The 20758-nt window shown below is 42.4% G+C and overlaps 1 protein-coding gene across 16 annotated transcripts in view; it reads right to left on the bottom strand.

Moving 5' to 3' along the window:
* LOC109902500 (transcription factor E2-alpha-like) overlaps window positions 1-11752 on the bottom strand; it is a 28642-nt gene extending 16890 nt beyond the window's left edge. For 2 of the 16 annotated variants that reach the window (XM_020498896.2, XM_031786135.1), the window contains exons 1-8: window positions 11200-11723; window positions 7820-7921; window positions 6237-6309; window positions 1734-1807; window positions 1196-1268; window positions 776-816; window positions 378-513; window positions 102-148 (exon numbers count right to left, since the gene is read on the bottom strand). In XM_020498896.2, the coding sequence (XP_020354485.1) occupies window positions 102-148; window positions 378-513; window positions 776-816; window positions 1196-1268; window positions 1734-1807; window positions 6237-6309; window positions 7820-7900 (525 nt within the window). In that variant the 5' untranslated portion in view covers window positions 7901-7921; window positions 11200-11723. Of the gene's footprint in view, window positions 1-101; window positions 149-377; window positions 514-775; window positions 817-1195; window positions 1269-1733; window positions 1808-6236; window positions 6310-7819; window positions 7922-11199 lie in introns of all 16 variants that reach the window. The other 14 variants (XM_020498895.2, XM_020498891.2, XM_031786137.1 and 11 more) reach the window with 10 other exon arrangements.
* Between the last annotated feature and the right edge of the window lie 9006 nt (window positions 11753-20758).

The raw sequence follows: 20758 nt of genomic DNA, 5'->3' as shown, positions 1-20758 counted from the left end.
TGACAGAGCTGCTGGAGCAGACAGACAGGGTGGTGAGTGGGTGAGCGTTAGTGTGGGGAGACTGTCTGTGGGCTGTGAAGGGGAGCAGAATGAACACTCACCGAGGACGGCAGGCCAGGGGGCTTGCGGATCTTCTTGGGTTGGGTGTCTACAGGGAGACAGAGAGAAGGTAAATCACATGGCTCGCTTCATCAAGGTCGACTGTTGTGTCTAGTTTGAAAATAACATCCTAATGATTGTGTATTGCTAGCGTTTTCACAGTTAGAGAATCATGCTACGCCTATTACTAATACTCTTGCTCAAATCATCTGACAGAAGGCAAGAGCCTGGAAAACATTACAAAGAACTAATGTGGGCTTTTTCCCAAACCACCGTACCTAGCTGGCCATCGGGAGGCCTCCTCCTGGGGTTGTTGGGGTACGATCCGGGGTAGAACTGAGAGGTAGACTTTAGCCCAGAGGGGGACATGGCATCTGGACTGGGCATGACGATGTCACTGGGTAGGAAGCCGGGCTGGCAGAACAACACAAAGAACAAGGGGTTAACAAACAACACATGCAGGAATGCAAACAAAGCACACATCAATGCACAGTTCTGGGAAATCCAGAACACTCTAATTCAATGTGTTTCGGATGAAAGGAGAAGTGAGAAAATGGGGTCATCTTTATACTGAAACCAGACTTTACCTCAAATCAAGTTAGAATTGGGGACATGGTAAACCTAAACTATGATCTTAACTAGGTTTAATAAGCAAAGTGGTCAGAAGCACTCTTACCTGGCCACCAAAGGAAGAGTATGGTATCCTCTCATTTTTACCTGTAAGAAGAAATGGACAATTACCGGGTTCCTTATGGAATGGTAGTTAAACGTTGGGTATTTGGAGTATACTTGAACAATGACAAAAAGTCCAAATCAGTAGCCGTTTAAAATACAAAAGTAGTGATAAAAGTGCCCCCCCCCCCCATTCAGAGCGCTCAGCTGCTGGCCAGACAAAACCCAAGGGAGCATTTCTGCTCCAGTGCTCTTAACATCCAACACACACACTCTTCCTGGCACTTTGTCACTCAGATAATTTCATGGTTATAACAAAATACGTGCACACCAACAGTAACTCCACTACTTATATACAACCTATCCCAATTACAACACTGAAAGACACAGAGACAAGTCATCAGAGACTCTGAGCGTAGCCTACCTCCGATTCCTGAGCTGAGGAAGGGGGATGACAGGCCCTCGTGCTCATTGTAGTGGGAGCCATCTCCGTAGCCCTGTGGGAAAGACAACATGGTAAAGAGTCAGTCAGCAGAGTTCACTGATCAGTAATGAGTCCTTCCATGCCATGGCCAGTGCACTGGTTCATCCCTGTCTGTAAACTACCATGTGAGCTCAGGAAATGTGTACGGGATCCAGCCTCTAGCAATTTCTTAATCATCAAGTTGTGGTAATAACAGTTTGCTGCAGCCAATCTTCACCCCCTGTACACCGTTCCTTTATATTTACAATGAGACGAGCCAAGACAGTTACCGTGGATGTGAAGCCGCAAATTACCATTGGGCTTCCACAGAGGTAAAGACTAGCGCAGAGCCTGCCAACGCCCGACTCTGAGCCAGGCTATTAGGTACAAAGTAAAACTACCAGTCTGAATCATATGCATAGTTTGCCAATGCACTGAGCTGTTGTGAAGTGAGTGTGTAGTGTATGTGAGCCTGTGATGAGCCCCTGGTAGTGCTTACCCTTCCCTGGTTGAAGGGGGGGCTGTTTTGTTCTCCTGGGCCCCAGGATCCAGAGCCATTGCGCTCATCCAGAGCTGGAAGAGAGAGACATGAAAGGGTCTGGAGAAAGTACACGACGGCACCATTTATATGAGGCCAGGCTATTTTATACTTAGCACTTTTACCTTTTAGAAATCAAAGCACTTTCTGCATTTAGTCCCCCTATTTGAAGAAGTCATAGGTCATATCATGCTAGGAATATAAGACCAAATACTACAAATTTGACTACTTTAATATACAAGTGAATTTGTCCAAATACCTATAGACACCTTTAAATCAGGGGACTAGATACATCAAGTGCTTTCATTTCTAAAATGGTAAAACATATATGTATGAAAATACAGTCAAATAAAAGGTGACGTTCTATACTGTTGCCTCATATGAAATCAAATCCCAAATGGTGGAGTATAGAGCACAATTCTGTTTTAGTTTCACTGTCCAAATAAATATGTAGGGGTATATGTGTAGGAATGTAGCCATAATGCTAGCACCCATCACTCAGGTGAACTTGTCAGCACTGCAGAGTCCCTGAGCCCATGCATGTCATTCACAGGTCTTAAAAGGCAACACCATTGGGACAACAGATCACCTTTAAGAGAATCTGTCATTGTCGCATTAAGGAAGGACCATTCCATACATGTCCATGTGAAAACCTCAAATTGAAAAAGCAGTGATGGGAACTGCTGTTTTAAATCACCAGTCTGAAAGAGGGGGCATTTCACTGATTCTATAGTGGGCAATGATCCTGTCGTAGTTGACTGAGAAACCAAATGATAACAGAATGTGTCATTGTCTAGCTTCTCATTGCCATTTGTTTCACAGCAGTTGTGCAGATGCCATAATATGGTAAGCCATAAAACATCAAATAACATACATATTCAATACACAAATCATATATGAATATGTTAAATCATTTCACGAGTGGCGGCTGTGTGGCGGAGGAAAAACAAGCATTCTAAAGATTGGTAGAGCAGAAATTCCAAAATACCCCCATCACCCCTTTCTCCTTGTCTTATCCGTTAATGCTACCAAGCCTCTCTGGAGACACAGGGCTTAATTGCATACTGATTTGCATAATTGTGCATATTAATGCGGTTTCCTTATGAATATTCATATTTCTCCTTTGATTTCTGCCTAATTAAAAAATGTGTGAGAGAGAATGAGGGGAGGGAGAGAGGGTCTGGGCGAGATGAGCGGCTGACGACTCAGAATGAGTGATGAGGCTAACAGAGCGGTGCAAGCACCTACACACGCCATGACAGCCATGATCTATGGAGCTGATGCCACTGGCATGGAGAAGCAGGGGAGCAGAGAGAGAGGCACCTCCAAATATCAGCCTTACTCAGTCACTGTCAGTGAGCTGAAAGGTCACACTGCTAAGACAGTCACATTTAGTCACAAGGACTGATGGACACAACTAAATATGAGCGACAGGCTTTGCATGGACACCACTTCAACAGCCCTGCTGGCAGAGTTAGTCCACTCAATACGGAGACACAATCAAATCCACATAAGTGGCACCCCAGGGCCATAAAATAAGGCTTCTTAAAAACCTTCTCCATTATCCAGTGTCTACAATGGCTTCGTTCCAAAAGCCAGTCAATATTAGAATTTGGTGCCCACATAGACCTACGGCACTTAATAAAAGGCCTCCATTTGGCGAGCGGGTACTACATGAGATAGAGAGAACATCGCCTTGCAGAGAAACTCTGACAACATTGTTTCACACTTTGTGGAGTAATTAACTTGGAGGCAATTAAACAAGGTGGGGAGCTGCTGAGGTGACACCGACGCACAGCCAGCTATATTGAGAAGTGAGAGCCAAACACTGAGGAGCCTACTGTCACTATGGAAGAGGAGAGGAGAGAAAGAGGATGGGAGGACAGGGGTGAAGGAAAGAGGAAAAGGCATGGGAGATAAGAGGGGAGAAGGAAAGGGCTGGGGGACTAAAGACAGACTTCATGCTGCAATAATTGTTTCATGTTCATTCTTAACGCTTTTACAGAAGATCTTCAATTTCATTGTTTACGTGTAAATGATGTTATAAGTGTGGTTCCATTCTCTTCTCCCACTTTCTACCTGTTGAAATGTTGAACTCCAACGTCTAACCGGATTCAGTAGATGAGAATCTAGTGAAGGCCATGAGGGAAATATTAACACTGTACAGGCCAGCCAGCCGCTGAACAAATAATCAGATTTTTGAGGCACAAAATCTTCTCACTGGGCAAAATCGAATATGCCTCTGAAAAGGCAGCCTGGATCGTTTCTTGCGTACGTCTTAAAACCACAAGCAAAAGGCTAGGTCTAGTAGACCAGACATTTTTTAATGCCACCAGTATAGGACATATTTGATAGAAGTTGGCTGTTCAGATCATAAGGTGACAAACATCCTAGGACAATCATCTGAAATAATATTTGTGTGAGAGTGTGTGCGCACAAGCACGTGTCTCTGCCTGTGAGAGAGGGTTGTTTGTTGTTTTTGGGGTGGGGGGGGGGGGTGTGGCCTGTCCTGGGTGGGTGGATGACGGGGCCAGCAGCTGCAGAGGTGAGTGAGGGGATGCCTGGTGGAGCCCTGTGGGTGTTACTGCTCCCACAGCCCTAGCTCCAGCTCCCCTCTCCACACGCTCTGGGCTATGGGCCCTGACGAGGAGGGGAGGACGCCTAATGCAATTAGCACCCCTCCGAGTACTTTTGTGTTGGTGAATAGAGGCGGACTGGTAGGCCACAACTCCACCGGTGCCTTTCCCGCGCTGAGTCAGTCACCTACTAGTAGAACAGAAGCGGTGATGTCACAGGCTACAGTTGGGCCAGTTAAACAGGAAGTTGACCTGTTTGCAGGAGAACAATACAGAACAAACAGGCTGCTCTTTGTTATGGCAATGTGATCTTATCATAATGGAAGACTGAAGTCAAGTTGTCATTTCAGGAAAAAGTGGAAGAGGTGCGAAATACACATTTTTCACATACATTGCCTACTTCAAAAGAAGTGCATTCTCCTCAAGTGAAAAACTGCCGTAAAACTGCTAAAGTGTGTAATTTAGACCTGTACCGATGCTACTCCCTGTTGATTGTATATCTACTTATAACAAGGGATCTGGTGCAGCTTCAGAGTGGAAAACAGGAAGAAACGTATCCAACGAGCCTGAATTGTAGCTTACAGATGCCCTAATCTCTCACTGGATTGATAGGCTTGTGTCATTACCTCGAACAGAATCTCTAGAGGTTGGCAGTGTGGCACTCGTGCTATTACGAGCTACCTGGAGTTCTCTGAAAGTTAAATGTGACATCTTGAAGTATCACATTCGAATGGTGTCAATGACCAAGGGGCACACTTAGGACAGGGGCAGGAATGAACTTCTCACTGCTAAGTAATTGCCTGCTGTAATAGAAACAAACTGAGTCCTGCCACTGATCCCCATTCAGAGGGTTCCCACTCTGGCCAACACTCCATGCTGGGCCAGTTAAGTGTTCCAGAGCTCGGGGTGAGGGGCATTGTCTCTGGCTGAAGCCATTTCCTGTGAACCAAGTGGGGGGAAGAGCCCTGTGTCGAGTTGGGGGAGGAGTGTTTTATACTTCAGGGTGGGGGAGTCGTTTCAAGTCCATAAGCCCTTTTCTGCCTTTGTTCCTCTGCGGCCGAGTTCTTACTCTGGGGGCCGCACAGAGTGTGACTCCATTTCACACTGCAGGTTGGCAGGGTGACAGAGGGAAGGAACATGTCTTACTAATAACATTCAGCAAAAGCTACTCGCACATTTCAGGTGTTCCGAAATACAAGCCATGTTGGTGGTAGAAAAAGATGAATTGGAAGTTAAAAAATATATATTTAAAAAAATATTTGAATTCACTAAATAGAGACATATTGTAAATCTAAACGGCCACCAAGATGGTTTGCTTCATCACCCCACCAAAAAACTTGGTTGGGTCTCATTCAACAACCAAAAATAAAGAAGACATTCTTCTGAATTACAGAGATTTTGTCATCCAACACACAGCGTTGAAAGGCACCACCAACGTTCTGAAGCTTTAGCACAGATGAATCATCTTGGTTAGATAAAAAGAGCAGGGGTTAAAAAGGGTAAATGTGCACACAGAGTGACAGAGCAGGCTTGAATATTTCCACAGGAGAACTAGGATCAAACTAACCAGATCTGGACAACTTACTACCAGCAATAAAAGGTGATCAAATACCGTCCCCACACAGCGAAAGTAGGAGGCCAATCAAAAATATATACAGTATCTTTAATTCTATTGCCAAGTGAATGGGTGAAGGCATAATGCAATAGAACAAAACCACTACTGCACCACTGCTCTAGTACTTTAAACGTATTATACAAGGACAAATAGCAACGTTGCAGCTACATATAAACAGCCATTATCCATTACTTACTGACCTTACCAAAACTTGATACAATAAGGCTCAGAAAGACAGTTTTACAGTATTCTGCATTCAGAACAGAATCTTACCTGATCCGCCAAACTGACTGCTAGCGAGTGTCGTCGGTCTGTTCTTCCCATTAGCCACAGGTGGTGCAAACATCTAGAATAGAGAAGAGGTGGGAAATAAATACTGATGTGAATATTCACATTGGCCACACCTTCTTTGAACATACAGTAAAGCTAGATCATCGTCTGTGATGTGAAATGTGGGCTGGACACGGATGTTAAGAGTGATCTAGCCTAATCCCTGGTCACAGGTGCTTGCTTAACATGCCATCTCATGAGCCACTGTGTGTGCTTCTTCCTCTTGGCATCTGGGCCAGCAACAGCCATACTGTAACATTATCAGCCAATCCTGCCACATAACACACACACACACACACACACACACACCTTTGTCTCCAATGGGTTTAGATTCCATACATAGCTACTGCTTACAGGACCATGGACACATTTCTGATTTGAGTGGGTGGCGACACAAATGGATGTGCATAGCAAACCTAAGTCTTGACACACACACACACACACACACACACTAGTGGCCCATTAAGAAAGAGAGGGAATAAAACCAATGGAATTTCACTACCCTTAAGGCTTCAATAACACAGAGAGGAAATCAAATACCTGGGCAGATCTTATATTAGTACGCTGTGGTTAGTGGAGGAATATCAATGCGTGGGACATCAAGTCCGATGACAAGCGTTTACTCAATTAGGGTTCCTGGTCTTGAATCCACAGATATTTTGCAACCTATAGTAATTATCCATAATAATCTATTTACACCGGCTCAGCTATTACATGTATCCAGAGGAAAAAAAAAACACATGAATGTCAACTTAAAAGCCCAACAGAAATCATACGGTAAAAATTAATGAATACACAAGCTGATGCCAGCAAACCCAAAATCTCCTATTAGTCTGACTATTCATAAAGACCTGCTTTCAAGAGACATAAACGACAGGGTTACCCCATTCCGAACAGCATGTATTGAATTGAATACGATGTGGGGTGTTTCAGCGCAAGAACCACTCAAAAGTACAGAGAGTCCCTTCAAACGCTTCCCATAAGTAATTATCAGCCATCAAAATATTGCAAGGTTGTAAACAAAATAAGAAAAACCAAACTCGGAGCAAAAATAAACATTACGGCAAAATAGGAATCAAATACATCTCGCTTGAATAAATCTTCAGGATTCAGGTCAGCCCAAACCATGAAAAAAGAGCAGTAAGGTTGATTTTATGTTCAAACACTGGTTTAAAACCAATGAATAAACACCTAGGACCTGTGGTACATTCAGGTGACCTTGCTTTGATTTATTGAGGATGGGGTAAAACAAAACAAAAATCACAATAAATCACTTCTGGGAGGGATGAAGCTACTTTTGCCATGCTGTAGTTCAAGGATGGAAAAGAAGATGGGGTAAGCAATGTGGAAAAATTATAACCTGCTAATGAATCGGGAACAAGGAGAACTGTTTAACGGTTTTGCTGTCATTATATTGGATATGTAACGGGCCCGTCCCTCCCCATTCAGCCGCTCTCTCTCTCTCCCACCCTCCCGGTCCAGCAGTCTATGTCCTGGTCCCAGACCCCTAGCCCACTCTCTCTTACCGCACTGAAATCCAGGAGGTCGTTGAGTTCCTTGTCTTGTGTTCCCACTGCAGTCATTCTCTGCTGCTGCTGCTCGTTCATGCCCCTCAGTCACTAACAACCCTACGAGAGAGATTCGCAAATAAGATAGACTGACTTTTAGTGGAACCAGCCTAGAGAGCACAAACACATTGAATGTGACTGAAAAAATAAATAAAATAAGATTATTTTTTTTTTAAATCAGGCTAGATATTACTGGCTGATATGCCTGAGGAATTTCTGAGTTCTATCACTTGAGAAAATGAATGAACATACTGCTTTTTTTCTGGCCATGTAATTCACTCTTGCCTACCACTCACTATGGACACGGATGCGTAAATAGTTGGCGAAAGTTGAGAACCCAGACTAACAGTCCAAAATCCTTCCCCTCTTATTGTCGTTTAGATGATTTCCCAGAGGCTCCACAACCTTAACACTGCCGCCTGTCCGCCTAGGACTTCTTCATGATAATAATAGTTGTCAGACATGGGTATTTTGGCATATGGGACACGGATATTCAAACAATATTCAGAAAAAAAAAAGGGCAACACTATTTTGTTGTAACCGAGTTAAAATGGGTAGCACCATTTCCCTTGTCACATATAGGCCAGTGCAATAATTCATTGTGAATAATCACATATGAACAAATACAACATAAAGAAAGACCAGAGAGGGTAATTAACTCCTTTGGGCATGACCACATAGGTTACTAATAGTGAGGCATCACTATACAGGCTGCAAGGAAGGGAATCAGACACTCCATGTGAAGAATATAGGCCTGCCTAGTTAATGCATCCCTTATTCAACCTTTACCCAAGACTAATCACTTCTCTCAGGCCATGTCTTCCACAACAAATCACATGCATGTTGATCATCCATTTCTACATGAAAGTAAAGTATATTAGGTTTACAATTAGACATAATTGGAGCTATTGTTAGACCTAGGCAATAGGGGTGAAAGGCAGAGCTAATGGATGTATGCAAACATGTCATTACCAAATTACCATATGTCAGCACAGAGGAACCTTGTCAAATGGCACAAAAAGCATGAATACTGGATTTACCCTGTGTTTTGCATTCCAACGGGAGCCTGAGGCAAAGAGGCAGAGCTCAGATGCTCAGCAGCACTACATGCCTCAGAATAAACTGCCAGTGCAACAGAGAAGAAGCACTAGGGCGCCAACAGGTGGTGTACTTTTACAACCTCCTTTGTAATCCATTTCTTGTGCAATTTGTTGTAAACAATCATTTGAAGGTTTGAACCACAAAATAAATGCAACTTGTCAGGTGTAAATGTAAACACCAGATTTGTAACAATATATCAATTGCAAAATGAAAGCTATTCTTACTTTCTTCATATTTGTCACACACACACAGGGCTAGTAGTTCCTTTGAGCCCAGAGTGGAATCAAGGAATTTGTTTTGTTTTTTAAATACAAATTACGCTTTAGTATCTTCAACGTTTAATAAATTCCTTGGAGAAGACGTGTGTAAAAACAATACTTTAAAAAATGCCTAGAAACCATTCAAAGGAGCCATCAGGATTAGGCCTTGGTATTGAAAGTGAAGGCAGGTTAGGCCTACATGACCTAACCTTGAAACAAGACCCCCCCTAATATAACAATAGGCCCAATTGTAAATATGCCTAATGTTGTCTTGCCACTTTTGGATAAGGTGGTAGGCCAAGGATACACAAACCTTGCCAAACATAAACCACAAAAACAATTACTGTTCTAAAATGTTGTGGGTACATCTGGATATTTAAAGGGACGCTGGCACTGTGGATACACACATATTATTGTACAGAATAGTAATCTTTTGCTACCCAGTTAGAACAATATTCGGAAGCAATAGATTAGGGCTATGGTCGCCTTGTACACGTGAGCCAGACAAGGCAAGACCTCCATGTGCAAAACTATAGTCTCTATTCCTAAAAAAGGAACATATTTTGAACACAATTTTAATGTTATTTTAATTATGCAAAACACATTTTGACAAGTGGGCTACTCTACCCAAACCTTGCATATCCAGGCCTCTGTTTCTGAGAGCTGACATCAATACAAAATCCATTGTGATCATCATGCACTTCCCAAAACCTTCGAACATATTCAAGCACCACCAAAAAAACGAATAGCAGATTGTGAGTTTTGGACAATTGTGTTTTTCCTTTGAATAGACATGAACAGAAAATGTAAATATACGTTTTGAGTTGAAAAAAACTCAAATACAACTGTTGCTTCTCAACAAGGGAATATAATGTGTCTGGCTGCAATGAATCCAACTAAAACTTTACATTATTGTCGGGAACAGCATCATGATCAAATGTATTCAGAAATCTGCTGGGTTCAACGATATTTTCATTCCGATGATATGTTTCCATATCGTTTCGCGTAGTTTCCCGAACTGAAACAACGTAAATATTTATTCCTGGTTGCAAAATCATTCTACTCCGCTCGCTAGCCGTTTCCAAAGATAATAGGCCACGTCTAGGTCCTATAGCCTACTGAAAAGGGATGCTTTCCAGCCGGAGGATATTGTCAGTTTCCAAGGGCTCTATGTTGTGGAATTAAGAATGGGATCTCTCGCTACACAACGTAAAATAATTCCATTAACCTTGAGGAAAAGAAAAAACACCTAAAAGACACTGAAAAACAAATAATGTGGCCTCCTTGAATAACTGAGAAAGTAATTTTAATAAGGTTATAAATACGTTATTTCTTTTGAAATACGACAACAAACTCAAGGTTGAAGTTTGCATTTCAGTTAGTCCAAAAAGAAGATGGTGGGGGGTGGGGGAAATAAGTAATTTCCTGCCAAATGTGGAATAAAATAAATGTAAATCTAGCCGCTTAACCACTTTCATAAAGGGGTCGTTGTTTGTGTATTAGTGGTTATTGAAACGTCTGCGTTAGTTGCTTTACATTTCTGATGAACTCTTGAAATGGCAGGGTGAACCAATGAAAGTACAAGTTATAATGCCCCTCAACATTACTTAGGCTATATAGCCGATTAGATTTAGTCGTCATTCCCACTGATCGAACACAGGCTTCTTTAGGGGAAAATTGTGACTAGTAAACACATCAAAGTGAGTCAAATTCAGAATAACCTATATCTTTATGGGGAACAAAGGACTAATTTCCCCCACTACACGGTTGGTGCGGAGACCACCACACACTTGAGGGCTGAACTCACCACCTTACTAGAAACCAGACAAAAACTTGCATCCCCCCGCTCCAACCACACATTCCCAAAACTTTTGATAATTGTAGAAGTCAGACGTTCTACAATTGGCCACATCCCACCTAATTAATTCGTGCAATTTTCCCGACTATATGTCAGTCTGAAACAGAAGCATTTTTTACCTTTAATCTTCAAATGTCTGGCATCCAACAGTAAAAAGAAAGGCTGTCTCTCGCAGGGGGAAAAAACATAAAACTTCAAGAGAATTTCAACCTCAGCGCGTGAAACGCATTGGATCGCTGTAGGTCTTCCTTATTCCTCCTGAACCTTGCTTCGTTACACTGTCCACGTCATTAGTACAATGTAACCAGTTTGCATCCAAACAATATCTAGTTATTAATCTCACGTCTTCCTTTTTGTTGTTACAATTGAGATGATTTCATTCTTCTAGAAGACATCTTAACCACCTCCGTCCACATTGTCAGAAGCAACAACGTATCCTTCCGCATAAAAAGAGGGCCTCAAAGCAGCGGTGTCCAATTTCAAACGCCTATATAGAGACAACCTATTTGCTCATCGGAAAAGAACAACTATAAGTTGTAACGACTTAAATTGATGTAACCGCCGCATATGTTAAATCGTTGGCCAACAGTTAATGTGTACTCTTCAAAATAAAGGAGATCTAAAGGACTACGCCTTTTAGCGGAAGGTTATAGTAGGAAAGTTAGCTGCGATTACACAGCAGCTTCACGAGATGGAATGATAAATCCGTAAAAGCATAGCCAATAGAAAAACATATATGAACGACAAGCAGTCACGGAAGCCAATAGCCGACCGCAAATACATATTTGAACCTCCCTCTTCTTGACGCCTGGTTTGCTGTGTGCTCAGGGAGGCTGTGAGGGGGCTACAGTGTAGCCTCTGACATCATTTTAATGCTGTGGTTAACATTTTGCTCGGTCTACATTTTGTAAACGTAGCCTAGGCTACTCCAAGCAGAAGGGTGAAATTGTCAAATAAATAACATTCATTGCCTAACTATATCACACTACTAGTTGTACAAGGCTTGGCTTCAACTATGTGTACTGTAGTGCCAACAGAGTGGGCATCACTAAATTGTTAATTCAGACTAGCCATAAAATCTAGCCTAGGATCTAGCCTGTTTTTGCCAGTTAGACTTTTACAATTTCTTGATAATCAAAATGTTCACCTTAAAACTGGTCACACCATTGAGTATATCCCATTTTGGCAAAAATATTTTCTAAGAAATAGATAATAGATCATCAATAACTATTTTATTATTCAGGGCCCAAGTTTTTTAGACCAGGTGATATGACCAGGGAAACCTCAAGGCTAGGTTGATTGGTTATGTTCATGCTATTTTCACTTGGACATAAAACTAAAGCGTCCTCTGTCTTTCTGCGCCTGAAACATAGACCTGGGGTGGAGAGAGAAGCGAAAGGAAAGAGTATAGTATGGGATCATAACAGAGCATGAATGTGGGGGGAGGGGAGAGGTCTGGCTGCAGAGAGAGAGAGAGAACATGTGTTGAGAAAGGGAGAGCGCATAGCGAGGTCTAAGTTTGTTTGATGACGATATCCATAGTGATTAATCAATCAATCAATCAAATGTATTTATAAAGCCCTTTTTACATCAGCAGATGACACAAAGTGCTGTACAGAAACCGAGCCTAAAACCCCAAACAGCAAGCAACGCAGATGTAAAAGCATGGTGGCTAGGAAAAACTCCCTATAAAGGCAGGAACCTAGGAAGAAACCTAGAGAGGAACCAGGCTCTGAGGAGTAGCCAGTTATCTTCTGGCTGTGCCGGGTGGAGATGATAAAAGTACATGGCCATTTAAGGTCAGATTTTTCTTCAAGATGATCACAGTGGTTGTAGAGGGTGCAACAGGTCAGTACCTCAGGAGTAAATGTCAGTTGGCTTTTCATAGTCAAGCATTCAGAGGTCGAGACAGCAGGTGCGGTAGAGAGAGGGAGTCGAAAACAGCAGGTCCTGGACAAGGTAGCACGTCCGGTGAACAGATCAGGGTTCCCTACCCGCAGGCAGAACAGTTGAAACTGGAGCAGCAGCACGACCAGGTGGACTGGCTACAGGCAGGAGTCATCAGGCCAGGTAGTCCTGAGGCATGATCCTAAGGCTCAGGTCCTCCAGGAGAGGAGGGAGAGAGAATTAGAGGAAGCATACTTAAATTCACACAGGACACCAGATAAGACAGGAGAATTACACAAGAAATAACACTGACCCTAGCCTGCCGGCACATACTGTAGACTAATGCAGCATAGATACTGGAGACTGAGTCAGGGGTGGGTCGGGGGACATAGTGGTTCCATTCAATTGACTGATTAAGAGAAAGGAGAAAAACTATATGAGTTAATAGCTTTATAGTTTGATAGCGTGATAGTTTGTATTTTCCATAAATTACCACGAAGATACACATCCTTCGAATGATTCAATGGTTTTAATAATCTTCACCTCCCCTGACAAAGGGCAAAATATTTTCAAACTAAGTGGTAAAGCAGGCATTGTGTACATATACATATGTTATAGACAGCTTATATTCTTCCTATAGCATGTCTTTCTTTTACCCCTTTTTCGTGGTATCCAACTGGTAGTTACAGTCTTGTCTCATTACTGCAATTCCCGCACGGACTCGGGAGAGGCGCAGGTCGAGAGCCGTGCGTCCTCCGAAACACAAACCAGCTTCTTAACACAACGCCCGCTTAACCCGTAAGCCAGCAATGTGTCGGAGGGTGACCGTGTCAGCGTGCATTGCACCCAGCATAGGAGTCGCTAGAGCGCGATGGGACAAGAACATCCTGGCCGGCCAAACCCTCCCCTAACCCGGACGACGCTAGGTCAATTGTGCACCGCCCCATGGGCCTCCCACGGTCATGGCTGGCTGCGACAGAGCCTGGACTCAAACCCGGATCTCTAGTGGCACAGCTAGCACTATGATGCAGTGTCTTAGACCACTGTGCCACTTGGGAGGCAGGTTTTATGTTATTCTAATGTCTGTTTTATAATTTCTACTGAACAAATACATAAAACACAACATGCAAAGTGTTGGTCCCATGTTTCATGAGCTGAAATAAAAGATCCCAGAAATGTTCTGTACGCACAAAAAGCTTATTTCTCTCCAATTTTGTGCACACAAGGCCACTCTAAAATGTGCAGTTTTGTCACACAACACAATGCCACAGATGTATCAAGTTTTGAGGGAGCATGCAATTGGCATGTTGACTGCAGGAATGTCCACCAGATTTGTTGCCAGAGAATTGAATGTTAATTTCTCTACCATAAGCTGCTTCCAACGTCATTTTAGAAAATTTGGCAGTATGTCCATCTGGCCTCACAACCGCAGACCACGTGTAATCACGCCTGCCCAGGACCTCCACATCCGGCTTCTTCACCTGCGGGATCGTTTGAAACCAGCCACCCGAACAGCTGATGAAACTGAGGAATATTTCTGTCTGTAATAAAGCCCTTTTGTGTGGAAAAACTCATTCTGATTGGCTGGGCCTGGCTCCCAAGTGTGTGGGCCTGTGCCCTCCCAGGCCCACCCACGGCTGTGCCCCTGTCCAGTCATGTGAAATCCATAGATTAGGGCCTAATGAATTTATTTCAATTGACTGATTTCCTTATATGAACTGTAACTCAGTAAAATGGTTGAAATTGTTGCATTTATATTTTTGTTCAGTATATGTGAAAGCCTCCGCCTTAAACCTTGGCATAGCACTTGCTATGACCACCATTAATAAATTCAGGCTGGGTATCATATAGATGGCCATAACTGTTGACGACTATCTGTGTTTATGGTATAAGTTGTGACCAAACAGGACAGTTAGAAAGCAAAGATTTTGTATGGAAATTATTAAAGGCGTTAACCAAATATCTAACTCTCCATTCAGGGAAAGAGGGATGGGCTGCCAATAGGAGATATAGGTAAATAATCATGTGTGTCCCCTGGGTAGGAGAGCCTCGGCAGCACAGTCTGCATTAATTAGTCCCAGAGACAGTCTGTGGAATGTAGTAGGGTTATTGCCTAGAAGAAATGCACATATGGGTCATAAATACCTTTACTAACACACTGAACACATTGACAGAAGACAGGATTTTTTTTTTTTATCCCGCTGTCAAAGAACATCTGACTCACTTATCTGACAACTACTTGAACAATCCTGTCTTAAGGTATCTATTAATCAAAAAGAAAAATTCTAACAGATGGAAACATCTGTTTGAAAATGAATTGCCAGAAAAAAAAAATGTTTTTCCAGTATTGGGCCCTGGGTAAGAATAGTGCTGTTGTCAGTGTTAACAATGAGATTTGTAAGCCCTCCAAGTAGTTTGTAGTAACAGCTGGGCCTGACACGGAGAGCATGTACAAGGGCAGCCAGAGTGAAGACGGAGGGGGTGGAATTTAAAAAAGAATATCTGAGAACCGTCAACTAACGGATAATAAACGTGAATTCATACAATATTGAGAGTGGATAGTGAACTCCAAGAATTATAGGTGGAATGGAAGGGGCATTGCATAGAATTGTAAATGGAGTATACATTTTTGTCAAGAGTACCTATAAATGTTTTATCAATACCGTGTGTTGCAGACAAATAGAGCAGCATGAGTTTTAATCACATAATGTAACCATCACTCATATTGCAGTGAGTTGTTTATTAGTAATAGGTTATATAATGGTATCACGACAGTTCCAGATTATTATCATCATATCATTGTCACTGTAAGAAAAAATGGATACCAAAATATCCAGTATATAATATACCATTTTAAAATACATGAATAGTACAATAGATAGACCACATAGAATGTATTTGGAGAGGGTGACTGCCTTATTTGCCCCCATAACTTCCTTCAAGCCATTCCCCGCCTCTCTGTAATTAACGACAGATGCACATGGAACATTTGCATATGTCTTGCACATTGGTGCTAATCGGTCATATATTTGTGCACATGTATCAAATATTAATACGTGTATGAATCTTTGAATATTGATCAATTCATGTAAGTAATAAGTGTGTACTAAGTGTACTAATTATGCCATTTTAGATGTATTACAGCACAGAAACAAATAAAGAAAGGGGAATTATCCACTCCTGGGACAACATGGAATGAAGCACTGTATCAAATCAAATTTTATTGGTCGCATATACATGTTTAGCAGATGTTTTTGCAGGTGTAGCGAAATGCTTGTGTTCCTAGCACCAACAGTGCAGTAATATCTAACCATTCACAACAATACACACATATCTAAAAGTAAAATAATGGAATTAAGAAATATATAAATATTAGGATGCCACTGTTCTTTGTTCCATTTTACACTGAACCTATGGTAGCATTTACCTTTCCTTTTTATGTTCTGTGGTTTGGTGCTACCTGTCTCAACAGTCTCTTACATCTTTTGTCACATCCAGCCCTCTTCCCCAGCATCCTCTCTGTTCAGTCTATAGGAAGCCACTCATGCAAACCACATCACCTGGTTATATCACACAGCAGTGAGACAAGCTGCTCACTACCTTACACACCGAGTGCCTCACAGCCAATGGCTGCATAACGGTAGAGGCTTTGGTTTGGGTGTGGGGGAAGGGTAGAGGTGCATAGGGTTCTGATCACACAAGAAACTAGGCCAAGGGCGACAACCCCTCAAACTCTAGCTCCTCCCATCACTGCAACTTATTACAGTCTCATGACAATCACTTGCAAAAATGTAATTAACCAGACATAAAAAACTATTTGATCCACAACACGTGTGTTTAGAGAATAAACCGTACCTATTTTGGGGATGATGCATAATTTGGTACCCCTTGAAAGCCATGCTCCAATGAAAGGGCGGATGGTAGGAGGTTATATGGATTGATAGCGTTGGCTGGGTGCCTGTGTTCTGAGTCTATCTCTGCAGAAGGAAGGGGAGGAGAGAGGGACCTATCTGTTGTGCTCTCTGTGCTCATGGTAAACAGAACCCCACAGAGCCGAAACTGTCCAAACTCAGGCTCCCACCTGTGTAATACCAGCAAGGTGCAGAGAGAAGAGCAAGTATTTAAAAAGCTACAAGGTCAGCTAGCTATGGGGAAACACACAAGGTTAACATTGAATGTGATGTGAAGACACCTCCAATTAAAACAGTTGGTACATCATGTAACCTCATGGTAGACAAAGAACCCTCATGTGAACACAAATGTGTTATATATTATATTTCTTATACAATACTGGGGCCTTAACATGTATCTCACAGACATCCCAGAGCTAAATTGAACACAATATTGAATGTCACAGACAAAAACAAATCAACAGTGTATTTACAAAAAAACACAAACCCATTGCCCTCCCGGTTTTCAGATGAGGTTGTTTCCTGACCACTGTGTTTCTCTTGTGATTTCTATGTCACCCCTTCTGCCATCTTGGAATCCCATTATTGCGCAGTAGTTCCTAGGGTAGCCCCTGTTCTGCCACCCACGCCTTCAGGTACAGTTAACAGAACACTGGCTTCCTGTTTACAAAACCAGGCAGGCACATCAGAACCCCACCACGGAGCAGACTTGCAGTCGCATGAGCAAGAGCAAGAAGGAGAGCAAAAATGTGGCAGTGTAATGAAAGAGGGAGAAATATAACTGGGTTGAGAGAGAAAGCGAGGTCCCTGGCAATATCAACACTGCCCATTCTTTGGTCTCTTGACATTTTGTAAATATAATGTAATAAATAGTCAGATACTGAGTAGGAGGTGTAGGAAGGCAAAGTCATATAATTACAATCAAATCAAGGTTTGAATCGACTTAAAAATCAATTGGAGCAGGCATGTCAGGGAGAGGACAGAAGGAGGAAAAGAAGGAGAGAAAGGGAGATGGATGGGAGCGAGTGGGGGAGGGAGACAGAGATTGTTGGTGTCGTGGGAGCACAGGAACAACAATAACAGCAGTGTGTGTGTGTGTCTGTGTGAGTGAGTGCCTGTGTGTGTGTGTGTGTGTGTGTGTGTGTGTGTGTGTGTGTGTGTGTGTGTGTGTGTGTGTGTGTGTGTGTGTGTGTGTGTGTGTGTGTGTGTGTGTGTGTGTGTGTGTGTGTGTGTGTGTGTGTGTGTGTGTGTGTGTGTGTGTGTGTGTGTGTGTGTGTGAAAGCGAGAGAGTGGAAGTGGGGGGTATTATTGCTCACAAAAGTGATGAAATGACATCTCCTTTACTCCACAACACAGCTGCTGCAGCAGTAGAACACATTCTGACAAGATACCTGACCTTTTTCTGTTTTCTCCCTGACACACGTCAGGTCATAACTGTGTTTGCCAGTGTATTCGGATCCACTTAACTATGTCTAATGTTCTCCCGTTACAAACACACCATGCTTATACTCTATTGTTGAACACAACCTTTTCCTTTCAAAACATGACCTTTGTTTAGGTTAAAATTACATCAGCAAAATATAACAAAAATGCTTAGGGCTATATTTAGTCTATCACTGAAGCATTACAGATTGCGCAATAGAAATGTAAAGGTAATTTTCGATAGAGCCAACATATTCAGCATTTACTGTGAATCCAGTCTCCGCTAACATAGGAACAATCCCTTTAAATTTCAATGACGCTGTAATGCTGAACTTCTGCGATACGGATTGAATAGAGAGAGCCCTTAGTCTATCTTTCTTTGATCAAGTACATTTTGCTATTCAACCAAAAATGTTGTAACCTCTATATACCATTTTGTTATTGGATAAAATATCAGAAATAATACTCAAGTGTATGACCCCAGGTAATAACTGATTTATAAAGTTAAATTAATGTAAGTAATTCAGGTATTGGGTCCTCTTTTCATTGGTTCTCTATATTAGTTCATACTTTTTGTATCCCCTCCCCCCTTTCTTTGCAGATTAGAATTAATTAGCAATCAAAGAGCCTCCAGAGAGCTCAGGCTCTTAATTACCTCCTCATTTACATTTTTGCATATTAATGACTGCAGAGTTTTGGTGGGGTTTTTGCCGCAGTGGTTTAAAGGCACCTCAGTCCTCTCCTCTAGGGAAGGGAATGGCCAGAGGCGAGGCTCCAAGCCTCTCCTGTCCCCCAGAATGCTTCCTTGTGGGAGTTGGGCAGAGTGGGAGTGGACGTGGAGCTGGGCGGCAGGGTGGAGGGGTTAAGGATCAATGTCCCTGATCAACATAAGAAAGAACATATGTCTTCTGCAGCGCCTAATTATTGTTATATGGAGGACTTAGGCACCTGATCTGAAAAAAGTATACCCTGAGAGGAAAACTGTCTCGGCATGTATATCACAGAGATACATATGTGAAAGGACTTAGAACAGTGCTGAATGTATCATGTTCAACCACGTGTAAAGGATGGGGAATTTGTATGCCCACAGAACAAAGTGTCTATGAGGAAAATGAAGATAGCAGGTTTCCCTGTTTCTCTGTAAATGAACAACATTTATAAGTGTTCATTGTAAAAACACCAGGGAGCCCAACTACCTCGGGTCATAACGAAGACGAAACACAAACGCACACCAGCGCACACACACATATGCACGTACACATGCACATACTCAAAGTGGTGTCACCAGAGACGCTAGACAACAGCTCCCAGGCATTTCTTACCCCCCTGTGATGCTGTACCTCTTATCCAATATGTTTAGACTATAACACATGGGCCTGAACATGGAAAATAACACCATATCCTACTGTGTCGGAGATACCTTACTCATTTCTTAGTTGTGTCAAGCCTAAAGACATTCGGCACTTCATTGTAGTCATGAATTTGTTTTAGTATAGTGTACTGTAAGTGTACTCCACTTATGTTTTGTTATTTTAATATAGATTATGTAAGCTTCAAGTATTCCTGAAAAATACTAGATACATTATGGGGCGGCAGGTAGTCCGAATCCCCGAGCTGACAAGGTAAAAATCTTTAGTTCTGCCCCTGAACAGGGCAGTTAACCCACTGTTCCTGGGCCGTTGTTGAAAATAAGAATTTGTTCTTAAGTGACTTGCAGAGTTAAATAAAGGTAAAAAAAAAAATTATACCTAAAAAATCCCACATACTCTCGATGTTAATGAAAATCTTTTCCAAATCCTTACATCCTTACAAATCCTTACATCCTTATCCCCTAAGACCATGAACTTCTACAAATGCACCATTGAGTGCATTCTGTCGGGCTGTATCACCACCTGGTACGGCAATTGCACCGCCCGCAACCGCAAGGCTCTCCACAGATGTGAGGCAGAGCTTGGTTTGTGGTTTTGGAAAGTATTGAAAGTCTCTATAGAAAGACTCAATCGAACACTCTAAAAGTGTTCCATTGACAAAGTTTAGTTACTAGCTAACTTACTAGCTTTTAAATTTGGATCCCATGACACGGTTAGCATCAGTTGCTGGGATCGCTACGATCTGTCCAGGGATCCTGCAAACCAAAAGTCTGAAGATCTGCTTGGCATAGCAGCTAGCCTAGCTGCTAACTAGCTATCAATCTAGCAAGGTTTTCTTGAAAGCTTGAACACAGCCCACAACGGGATTAGACCTTGTGACTGGTACTGCTAATTGTCCCGTGCTTGTGGCTGTTTAAATCCCTGCTGCTTGTAGCTGTTTCCATCTGCGTTGCGACCTGCCCTGTCTGGAACTGCATGGAGTAAAAGGAAATCAAATTGTATTCGTCACATGCTTCATAAACAACAGGTCTGGACTAACAGTGAAATGCTTACTACCAGTGTTAGCCTACGTTGCTACCATGTAATCC

The sequence above is a fragment of the Oncorhynchus kisutch genome, linkage group LG13 (assembly GCF_002021735.2).
Source record: "Oncorhynchus kisutch isolate 150728-3 linkage group LG13, Okis_V2, whole genome shotgun sequence".
In the NCBI taxonomy this organism is placed as follows: domain Eukaryota; kingdom Metazoa; phylum Chordata; class Actinopteri; order Salmoniformes; family Salmonidae; genus Oncorhynchus; species Oncorhynchus kisutch.
Note: the sequence above shows the minus strand (reverse complement) of the source record. Positions and strands in the feature narration are given on the sequence as shown.